The sequence below is a fragment of the Echinops telfairi genome, unplaced genomic scaffold (assembly GCF_000313985.2).
Source record: "Echinops telfairi isolate 266 unplaced genomic scaffold, ASM31398v2 ScPeMD7_53;HRSCAF=182, whole genome shotgun sequence".
Classification (NCBI taxonomy): Eukaryota; Metazoa; Chordata; class Mammalia; order Afrosoricida; family Tenrecidae; genus Echinops; species Echinops telfairi.
Window position 1 is genome coordinate 18822552 of NW_022103951.1, and position 11519 is coordinate 18834070.

At 47.6% G+C, this 11519-nt stretch overlaps 1 protein-coding gene, 1 non-coding gene and 2 pseudogenes across 2 annotated transcripts; 2 read left to right on the plus strand and 2 right to left on the minus strand.

Annotated features, from left to right (window-relative positions):
- Nucleotides 1-3144: 3144 nt before the first annotated feature.
- On the minus strand, nucleotides 3145-6914 carry LOC123521736 (annotated as a pseudogene).
- A 1212-nt stretch (nucleotides 6915-8126) lies between these two features.
- On the minus strand, nucleotides 8127-8233 carry LOC115869822. Its single transcript, XR_004046383.1, has one exon. It is a non-coding gene; the product is annotated as a U6 spliceosomal RNA (small nuclear RNA).
- Nucleotides 8234-8982: 749 nt separating this feature from the next.
- LOC115869816 lies at nucleotides 8983-9518 on the plus strand (annotated as a pseudogene).
- Nucleotides 9519-9955: 437 nt separating this feature from the next.
- On the plus strand, nucleotides 9956-11168 carry SPATA5L1 (spermatogenesis associated 5 like 1). The gene is given in 4 exon segments (XM_030885776.1): nucleotides 9956-10280; nucleotides 10283-10527; nucleotides 10529-10662; nucleotides 10664-11168. Coding segments are annotated over 4 exon segments (1209 nt in total).
- Nucleotides 11169-11519: the final 351 nt, after the last annotated feature.

An 11519-nucleotide genomic window follows, 5' to 3' on the forward strand; every position in this document is an offset into this window, starting at 1 on the left:
CGTGCTCCTTCGAGGCAAGGGTGGCCAGACTTCCTGCAAACTTTGGCATGCTGTCGGGAGAGCGCAGGCTCTGGGAAGGACACCGTGCTTGGTAGAGTGGGGGGCAGTGACAAAGAGGCAGCCCCTCAAGGAGATGGACGGACGCCATGGCTGCCACCCTGGGCTCAGGCACAGGGACCACCGGAGCATGGTGCAGCCCCAGGCAGTTGTCCTGTTGCTGTGCGTCAGGCGGTTTTGAACTGCTGACCTTGCGGGTCACAGCTGAATTCGTAACTTCTGCGCTACCAGAGCTCCTCCTTCCGCAAAAAGCCATTTTCATAAATGGAGGTTGTGTTTCAGATCATGTGTGTAAACTGCTTTTCTCTTGTAATTTTAGCCATTCCTTTTTCTGCCCCCAGTCCACCCTGGGAGTAAATGCAGGAGCCCTGGTAACTCATGGTGATGTGCCGGGATGCTGACCACAAGGCCAGCAGCTGGAACCCACCAGGTGCTCTGGGGGAGAGGGTGTGGCTTCCTTGTCCCTTCCACAGTGACAGTCAGACACCCGCAGGGACAGTGCTATTTCTCACTGGAAGGCCTGCTGGGAGTCGGAACCCACTGGGTGACAGTGAGTTTTGATTTGGATTTTTGGTGTGGGAATACAAAATTGAGTAAAACTCGCCTCGCTTTTGAGACTAACTTAACTACCAGCCCTTCTGTAAATGTGTACGATCTCAGTGCTACACTTTTATTCCAAAGAAGCTCAGTCATTGTGGGGGTGTACAATTACCACACGTGAATGTGTCCACCTCAATAACTATTAGTGACACAAGTTTAACACAGGCAAAAAGTATACGTCACATACATACATATGTAATATTGTATAATCAATTTTCCAGACGCCTAGCCATCGAGTAGCGGAGAAAAGTTAGGTTGTGGAAGGCTTCTGTTCTTTCACACAGGGAAAGAAACAGAGGACCACAGGGATTAGCAAACATCAACTTAGGCTTCCTCCCAGTTTCCAGAGAGCCACTAGCACAATAAACACACTGCAAGAACTAGAGGGCAGAATACCTAGCCCGTCCAATTCCAACGTCAAAGGGCCACGGACAGGAAGAGATGTACCAAGTGGTCTGTCCAGTAAAGAGGTCACCGTGAAAAGTCTATTTGTTTATTAGTGTCTTCAACCCTTTCAGGAAACAGAGAAGCAAGGTCAAAAAGGGTCAGATCTGGGCACGAACTGTCTGCAGAGCCATCCCACTCTGTAGTTTCCGACCAAGGACAAGGGCTCTGGCCCCAGTCTTCTGCTCTCACTTTCCTGAAACAAAGAAGGGTCTGGTTTGGCTTCTCATTCTCCCCTCCTCCTCCTCCTCCTACACCTCCCCTCCCTTCTCCTCCTCTACACCTCTCCCCTCCTCCTTCCTCCATTTCCATCTGCTCTGAGCAGCAGGGGACGAGCATGCTGAATGTCATATTGGGCATTCAGTAATCCGAAATGCCACCCCTTTCACCCCAGTACTCTGCCTTGAAGGACAATCATACTCACATATTCTCATTTTATTTTCCTGATACATTGCATATGATCCATTATAAAACATATGGGGAACGCAACGTTCAAGGCTTGATCAAGTTTATGGAACCAACGCATGAAAATAAACTACATGACAACATTGTGGGGAAATTCATGGTTTCATTTATTTTTGTCAGCGGCAGGTTACTAGGACATGACGTAGAAGCATAGAAATCATCAGCCCTCTGTGCTAAGAATATTGCAACATTACGCAGGGAACCTGGGCAAATTCGTTTTCTCACTCAGTATCTGACCTTAAGGGAAGGAAAATTTCTCTACATACTCTTACGACTCAGTCAGAAGACACTTCCATGGACAAGCAGACCACCGCCCCCCATTTATGAACAAGCAACAGTTACAATGACGTCGAATCACAAGAAAAACAAAATCCGAGTAAAGATCAACATTGCTGTGAAGATATTGCTTTTAATCTGTCACACCCTGATTGTATATTTTCCGGAGTTTTTTTCCCTCCAGGTCCATTTCCCAAACGTCCCGACAGATTTTCCTGGTCCGATTTTCCTCGGCAATCAAACTGCTGGGCATAGTTTCACCCATGTGCTCTTCATGAAAGTAGGATTGTACCAATGACGGTACGTTCTTATCCAATGAAGAAAAACCTTTACAAAGGCCAGCAACCTAGTTTTACTCATTTGCCTCTGTATTCCACCAGAACAGCATCTTGTGGGTTCACAAAAGGCAGCAGCTGGCCCTCCAGGCTGGCAGGAAGAAGGAAGAGAGATAGGAAGTGAACGCTGCGTGTTTCCATTGGCCCTGGAAGTGCTCATTTCTCAAAGGGACACTTCGAAAGCAAACATGCAAGGGTCATTTTCCACCTTTTACTACAATATAGCAATGAAGCAAACCGTAATTAGACACCTGCCAGGTTTTCCTCCCAAAACAAACCAAAAAAATTGTAAATGGGAAAATAACCCTGCTTATACTTGTAGAGCTGCTCACATCATGCTAGAAGGGTCTACCATTCGGCAATCCAGACAGTTTTCAATAGCATTCTTTATTTTCATTTAAAGACAAAGGTTCCCCTCTCCCCTTCCCGAAGAAGCATTTACAATGAAAGACATAGTATTTAAGTGTAGACATATTTGAAGCTGCAACAGTCACCGTCACTGATGTGGCATTTCTTGTTAACAGTTGGGACATTTTTGCAAAGTCACCAAGCCATTCTCCAGGGTTGCCATGAGAGAGACTGTCGATTTGAGGGAGCAATGATTCCTCTCGAATCAAGGTTCAGTTACAGACATCCAAAGCAGGCCGTTACATAAAACACCTGCAGCTATTACACCAAGGGGAGTGAAGCCTAGGAAAATTAAATACTGTTTTACAGAAGAAAAAAAAAGACCCACAAAAACGGATTTTTGGTTGCTCAATATGTTACACAGTGTGGATTTGCACCGTCTGCAATTTTAAGCAGGCATCTCTGCCATATATTCTCCAAACCTCCCTCCCCAGCCCCAACCATCCAACAATACCAACCTTCTTTGAACAGTTGTGGATTTGAGCCCCCATTGTCCCAGAGAATCCAGTGAACAGTCAGTGCACAGGTGTGAAGTGTTAGATTTTTAAAAAAGTCCCTTTCAATCTTCATCAACGATTTGCTGTAGAAGACAACGGGCGGCCAAATTCTCATTCTTCTCACAAGCAATGATGCTTATAGCGCAAGTCCTTCAGGACAACCTAGGGCCTCTCAGGTTTGGATAGCTGCTTTGTCCTGAGGTGTTACTTGAACGTCATCCACGTGACCACTTCCAGCCCCTGCATTTCCTCCCCCTCCTGCTCCTGGAGCACCAGCTTCTTCCACTGGGTCATTAGCATCTGAATACAATGCTCCTGCTGTGGCCTAGTGTGCCACAGTCATTGAGGATTCTCTTGACCTGTGGCAGTTACATAATCTCCTGTCAACTTGAGTGAAGGGGTGGAGTCCAGACTGTCAATGAAGTCTTAGCCAATGAGGCCTCTGGATGAGCATGTCCTCCTGAGGATTCTGGGAACTTCTGTCTTCCTCCCTGAAGGCCGGAAAAACTCTCTGCTGGATATTCCTGTTGACAAGCCACATGGAAACACACTGATAGAACCAGAGCCCTGGAACTGGAGGAACAACATGGAGATCCATGCCAGCGCTGAGATGCTCCTTCCACCACTGGATCCACAAGGCTTTCCACGCACTGTACTATGATCTTCCGGCACTCAGCATCATTGCATGTATTTTGTGAGTCTGAAGAGCAACTGATAGACTGGTATCTGTCATATGGGCTAATATCGAACTTATGGACTTGATCTGGACTGGTCTGGGATGTTTTCTTAATATACAATTACTATTTCATATAAAGCTCTTTCTTACATACATATGAGCATTTCCGGACTTGTTTGTCTAGTCAACCCAGACTAACACAGGACCTATCTGTTGCAGCAATGCTGGAAGCACGGAAGGATTCTGTTGACTATTTGCTTCATCTGTTGGAACTGAGGTTAATTCCACCAAATTCCAAAGGGTGACCTCCCTAACTTCTTGTTGTGGTCGTTGCTGCCGCTGGAGCCACTGCGGATGATGGAGGTGCCCCAGTACTAGCTGCTTGAGGGGATGCACCACAGACTGACTTTCTCCAGCTCCAGGGATTCCCATGGAAAGGGAAAGGGTCCTGCTCCTTGGTCAGGCTTGTTGAAACTGCTCTCTGGGCTGCTATGATGCTCTGGCTCGTAGCCTATGGACACAGTCACAGCTCCTATACTCTCGTAGCACTGACTGTCCATGTGCAAATTCACAGAGGGTTGGCTGGGGAGAAGCTCCTGATGTCCTGTTAGTTGATGCTGGACCAGTAGCCAGGGGAGCTTCTGCTGGCTTCTCTGCAGCAGGCCCTTGCTGAATGGGAGTGGCTGGGCGGGGTCAGGGGGTGCTGTTGTGGATGCTGGAGTGATGGGCGTGGGGGTGGGTGCCAAGGCGGGGCAGGGGCAGGCACCTGAGCCAAGGCTGCTGCTGCAGAGGAACTACCTGCAGAGGCGGTGGCAGGCTGATTGTTGAGCCGTGGTTGGTGCTGGTGTGTCAGTGCGTTAACTTTGTCTCCATGAACCCCCACAGCGTTTTTCTCATCAATTCCGTGTTCCCTGGGAGCGGCACCATGACTGAGGGATGGCCTGCATACAGTAATTTGGGGTCTGCTACCGGAAAGGCATCTGTCCCCTTCTCAAACCCAGTCTTCTCCTCCAGTGCTTCACCCACTGCTCAGGCCGAGGACCATCTTCAGGGTGACCTGCAGGGCGCCTCCGCGAGGCTCCCCTGCTGCTCCAGGTGCTGGGTGCTGGCGGGGCCTGTGGCCTGGGTGATCCCGGGGGTGTCCAAAAGTAGAAATCTTTAGCTCATTATACTCATGCTAAAAATCTGACAGAAACTTTTAACAATATGGGCACTCACGGAGGGTCTACTGCTTTGTTTTCTGACTTAGTTATTATGCTCATTAAAAACACACCCGGTCCAGTGTTCCCTTGAACCTCCACCAAGGAGACCTAGTTACATAATTGTGCTTACCAATCTCGCTTCCAAGCAAACTGCATCAAAAGAGATGATAACAGAGCCAACGGAATGGTTACTTATTCTAACAACCTGAAGAAAAGAATAAAGAGTTACAGTCTCAAAAATTCACAGGGGCTGTTCTACCCTGTCTGGGTCATTATGAGTCAGAAGCCACTGATGGCTGGAAAACTGAGTTTGGTTTTGATTTTATTCTAACAAACATCATGAAAAAAGAATGACATACAAATTAATTATAATGTCTCTGTACTGATCCTCAAAACAACCAATAAAATACCAGTAACCAAAAAAAGAAAAAGAAAAAATACCAGTTACCAAAAACAAATACAAACAAAACACTGCTGTTTTTGCTGATGGTAGACTTAAAGGAAACAACGTTCCGACCAAGTTCACAATGAAAATAAGAAATCATGATATCATCTTGCGTGCTAGCTTGTTTAGTCTTGGGAATAACATTCATTTTATCTCAACACCTTACATTTTCCTTTCCTACGAAACACAAACAAATCCTTTGTGGCTTCCTTCAAAGTTTCAGATTTGTCAGGAGTTTAATATATAGCACTAGAAAACAATACTTTAGTTATTTTAAATAAAAGATTCTTGGAGAAAATGAAACATACATTTTCCCAAACCACATAGCTTTGCTTTGAGTCAGGGATTTATTTTGTCGACCCTTGCCTTCAAGGAAGATTGAAGAAAGAGTGAGATGAATCATTTAACATCATAATTAAGAAAAATATTATTTTAACAATGATAAATCTAATTCTTTGTTTTATGTGTCATGTGATAGTGGAGGTTTTTGGAAACTGTTATGCATTATCCCATTAAACTTTTAGTTGTGAGGCACAATAACCTTGATTAAATGAAACAAAAAAACTGTAAAGAACTTTGAATATTTCTTGTCTCAAAATCTTTTAAATGGCGAGGAGCCCTGGTGTTGTACTGGGCTACTCACTGAACAAGGTCAGCGGTTCAAACCCCTCAGTTGCTCTGCCAGAGAGAGATGGGGCTGTGTGCTCCCACAACCACCTCAATGACCGTGAGTTTGAGGACTTCTTTGGTTGAAGTTACTTTAAAGGGTTCTGTTTTTAAGATGATCATCCTCTAGTGCAGAAGAGTCTAAATTCCGGTTTTGCAGTAGGGTCTGGGTTACAGTGACAGCCCCAAATCCATTTGCGGAGTCCCGACCTGCGTTAAAGCTGCACTGAAGTCATTGTCACCCTTGACCAGGACGAAGGAGCTCCGTGGGGGCAAAGTGCTTTAGCGATGGGCTGCGATCCGAGAGATCAGCAATGTGAAAGCCCCAGCCACTCTATGGGAGGAAGATGAAGCTCCCTACTCCTGTCAAGGGTCAGTCTCGACAAGCCACCGGGGCAGTTCTACCCTGTCCTACAGGGTCACTATGGGTTGGCATTGACTCGATGGCTGGGAGTTGGTTTTTTGGTTTATTAACCAGGGATGTGAACAATCTCACCCTCCGGCTGAGTGCATTGGAAAGTGGATTACCACCACGCTCCTGGCCAGCCTAAGGAGGGGCAGTTTCCCTTGGGGCTTGCCTTACAATTCACATTGGAGTACTGGGGTGGCACAGTCCGGAGTCGTGCCTGGCCTGCCTTGGTCGGAAGTCACTGAACCAGTCTTGTGAGTTCTTCAATCTAGCACAATGTCTATGTCCCAAACACAGTTCCATTTTCACGTCTATAGTCTCAACTGGGAGTGGGAAGGCTTGTTTTCACGCCAATCACGTTTCCGTTCCAGTTTCCTCTGTCCTCACAGGTCCGACCTCACCCTACCCTTCTTTGTCAGCGTTGGGATGCCCATATGATCTCACACTACTGGTCTTCCTCTTCTCAATGATGCATCTTTGTCTTCTCTTTTTCTGTTCACGTGTCAATAAATGCTTTCCTTAAATCATATCGGAGGTCTCCCTTCTACACTACAACCACAGAGAAGAAAAATCTTTCTCAAACAAGATTGCCTTCATTAACTCCTGGAATATTTGGGCTAGTAAGTGTTATGAAAGAAAAAAGCAAACTGCCACCGAGTGGATTTTGACTCATTGTGGACCCGACAGGCAGAGCAGAACTGCCCCTGCGAATTTCACAGCCTGGAATGCCTTTTCCTTAGGGAGCAGAAAGCCTCTTCTGGTAGTTTCCAACTGCTGACAGTCTGGTTAGTGACCCATCACTAGCTCACTACGACACCAGGGAGCGCAAACTTACATCAATGCCTATTTATTAGAAATTAAAAAAAAACACTTTTATCTAATTCAATAATACCATCTAGAAATAGTCCAGCATATTTCCACCACCTCATAAGTCCTCTTGCTTACAAGACTCTCCAGAGAAATCTTTTATTTGTTTTATAACATTTTGTTTAACAGCCTGAGCGCACCAAATAGTGGCCTGAGGGGGCTGGGAAGGGCCAGCCCCCGCCCCCTCTCCCCCCAAGGACAGAGCTCCCCAAAAGATTGCTCTGGGGAAAGCAATAAGCCCGCATTTGTAGGGTCCTTTATTTCATCGTTCCTCCAGGGTGCTCTGGGCGCCCAGAGCTCCGCCTGCTGTCCCCTGGTCTTCAGATGCTGTGCGGACTACTAGGGGCTCCCGGGGCGATTGCCCTCCCAGCCTGTCACTTGGGGCCCTGGGACAGAGTCATCTGCTGCTGCCCTGGCAATGGTCACCAGGTGCCTCTTGTCCCTGCACCAGAGGTAGGCGCATGTAAGTGTCACCTCTCCTTTACTCAGGCTCGCTCCACCCAGCCCACCGCGTGATGCTGATGAAAACTTACAATAGCACGGGACCCCAGCCTGCTGGGATATGAATAGTCGTGGCAAGGGGCTGCTCTTCCTCAGAAGGAAGTCGCCAGATATTGCGGTGATGCACGTATGCGTCCACGCTCCAGCGCATGGAGGAGCACAGCCCACAGCTGGCCCTGGTGCCATCACCAACCCACCTGGCACAGGAGGTGGGGGCAGAATGGGGGCGGGACGCACTGGCTGATGGCCATTAAGGGAGCTTTCTTTCTTTCTTTTTTAAAAATATGGAACGCTTCACGAATTTGTGTGTCATCCCTGCGCAGGGGCCAAGCTAATCTTCTCTGTATTGTTCCCATTTTAGTATAGGTGCTGCCGAAGTGAGCACTAAGGTTGCTTTCTGTGGCCACCTGAATTCATTCCTAAGGGCTCCCACCAGGGCAATGAGAGCCCCCAAAGCATAAGCTTGGCGTTTCCATGGCACCTGCTGCCATTCAGGCAGTGCTGGCTCACCCAGTCAGAGAAGAGCCACAGCTGTGGGTTTCTCAGTAGTGCTGTAGCTTCCCTGTAATGCTGCGTGGTCAGCACCGGGCTGCTGACCTCTAGGTAAGCGGCTCCGAGGGACAAAGGTGATGCCGGCAGCTGCTCCTGTTAAAATTTACCACCTCGGAAAACTTCCATGGGGTGGATAGCCAAAACTCACTCCGGGCAAGTCCTTTCAGATGCACAGTGACCTGATAGGACAGGATAGAACTGCCCTCTGTGGGTTTCAAATACGGACTCTTTACGAGAGTAGTTTTTCTCCCATGGAGACAGTAGTGGCTTTGAACTGCTGACCTTGTGGTTAGCAGTCCAACGGGTAACGAGCTGGAATGGATTCGATGGCAGTGGGTTTGGTTTTGTGGTTTGGGTTTAATCTCCGGAAGCCGACTGTCCCAACTTTCTCCGGAGGAGCTGCTCAGGGGTTCAGTGGCCGCATTTCAGTTGGCAGCCAAATGCTGCAAGGGCTGCCCTCCAGCGCTCCCGTTAAAAATACTTTTCTTGGCACATAACCCACATATCATGCACTCCGATAGTTCAGTCATATTAAGAAGCAGTGTAGTCGGGTGACCCTCCGGAGCTGTGGCGGTCAGCAACATGTCCAAGGTCACTTGGAGATCTGTGAGGCCTCCCAGGCTGACTCTCCTCACCTTTAAAACCTAGGCGGCTCCAAAGGACCCCCAACAAAATCTCCGTCAGGTCGAAGAGCTGTCACTCTACTCAGTCCCAGAAGACCAATCCCAGTATGTGGAGGAGCCATGGCCCGCCCTTGAAGAACTCATTAGTACGTCTACATCATCCCAAGGCACAAACTGTTGCTCAGTGCGGGGTGAAGAACTATGGTGATCTACAAAACGCACCTCCGGATTTTCCCCAAGCCTCGGTGTTGTTAGTGTTGTTGGCTGGGCGGGACTCCTCTTCACTAGAGATTCAAAAATACAGAAGATGTTATAGCCACCTGGTGTCCTGGGAATCGCTGCTTCTGCCTGTTAGCCACACGAAGCCCTCGGATTTGCCCAGGCCAGTGGAGAAATCGTACCTGACTAGGGTTGCAAGGATACACAGCTGTGGAAGATTTGTGGAAGCCCTTTCAAAGGCCAGGAAATGGGAAGAATCCACCCGGAAACAGGTAGTCTGCCCCTTGCTCTGACTCTTTTAATCAGGTGTAGGCTAGCATTGGAAACTCCAGCGGGTAAGTCAGTCTTTCTGCAGAAAAAATGACCAAGTCAGTATTGAATGTAGCAAATTGGCAATCTTCTTCAGGAACAACTGGACCACACCTTGCTTGGTCCTCGGTGGTGCCATATTGTATTCGGACTGATCTGGCATCCTTTCCACCAGAGATAATATACAAGCTTTAGAAATCCTTATTGTCAATGTGGTTACCTGTCATCAAGGGGCTTGCATGTCCCCAAGTCTCTATAAGCCTTGATTAGAAAGAAACGCTCTCTCCTTCCTCCTCGTCCCGCCCTCTGCAAGGACCTGGCTGCTGAGATCATGGCCATTCAGGAGACGAATACATGGCCACTTGCAAGCTTTCAAGACACCTGACACTACTTGCCAGACAAGAATGGTTGTCATCGGGACTCCTACACTTCAACAACGAAAAGCGATTCTGGAAGTGATTACCTCAAAGATGCCAATCTCCGGTCTTGTTGATTTGGGGCTCCTTGCAGAAATGACAGTTGGCTATGTTGGCACAGACTTGACAGCACTCTGTAGAGAGGCTGCCCTGCATGCTATGCTTCACAGTGACGAGAATCGGGACAAGTCAGTGACTGATGAAACAGACTTCCTCGAAGCTTCTAAGAATATTCAGCCCTCTTCATTTCGCAGTGCCATTGGATTGATGGACATCAAACCTGGTGACTGGGAGCAGATTGGCAGTCTTGATAACAGAAGTGAAAACAGAGGGTTGAATGGCCTCTGAAATTCCCCCAAGAGTTTGTGAGGATGGGCCAAAGGGGGCTCTCCTCTATGCCCCCCACCCCCGGGGTGTGTGTGAAAACCTCCCTGGTGAGGGCTCTGGCCACCAACTGCTGGTGCTCTTTCACGTCTGTCAGTGGAGCTGATCTCTTCTCACCTTTTGTTGGGTATTCAGAAAAAGTCTTGTCTCAGGCATTTCGACAAACAACAGCAAATACTCACTCCAGCAATTATATTTTTGGACAAAATTGGTTCAATCTTGGGTTCTCGATCAGTCAGCAATACTGGCTGTGATGTTCAAGAGCGAGTTCTTTCTGTTCTTCTGAATGAATTGGATGGTGTTGGACTGAAGGCAATCAAATCAACAGGATAAACTCAAGGAGCTGAAACAAAATGAAGAGGAAGGGTTTCAAGAAGTTTTTAATCAAAAGGTCATGATTGTTGCAGCAAACAATAGACCTGATGATGCCTTGCTACGGCCTGGAAGATTACATAAGATTCTTCCTATTCCACCTCCAGATCAAAAGGGCAGGCTTTCTGTTTGGGAAGTCTGCACAAAAAACATGCCAGTCGGACCTGATGTTGCTTCAGAAAGCCTCGCTGCAGGAACAGGTTTTTTCTCTGGAACTGACCTTAGAAACCTCTGCAAAGAAGCCGCCTTGCTGGCTCTTCAAGAAAATGGACTAGAAGCAACTACAGTGAAACAGGAGCACTTGCTAAAATCACCTAAAACTGTAAAACCTTCCTTAAGTCACAAGGACTTGACTTTCTATGAAAACTTATTTCAGAAACACATTTCTAACCATCAGTCCAGTGGTCTAATGGACTATGCAGGCAGCAGTCTCCAGAAGAACTAGAATGATGCCTAGCTACTGGTACCAACTGCTCTGAATGGGATCACATCAGAAGATCCTGCATAGAGCGCGAGAAACATGTGGACCAGAAGTCAAAGCCATAAGAGATCAGGTGTACTGGCTGGCTAGAGACTGATGGAACCTTTAAGACTCTAGTTCTTACCTTTCAGGTCTGGAACCGAACTCACCTCCTCAATAGAATAATCAACCATTTAAGACCCAAATGGTAGCATTTACCCAAGGACAAAGGACAGAGGGTTAGGGCAGGAGGAGGAATGGGAACAGGAACCAGACCGGAAGTGGAATAAGGGATGGTACACTGAGGGATTACAATGAAAGGGTTGAAACAGCAGG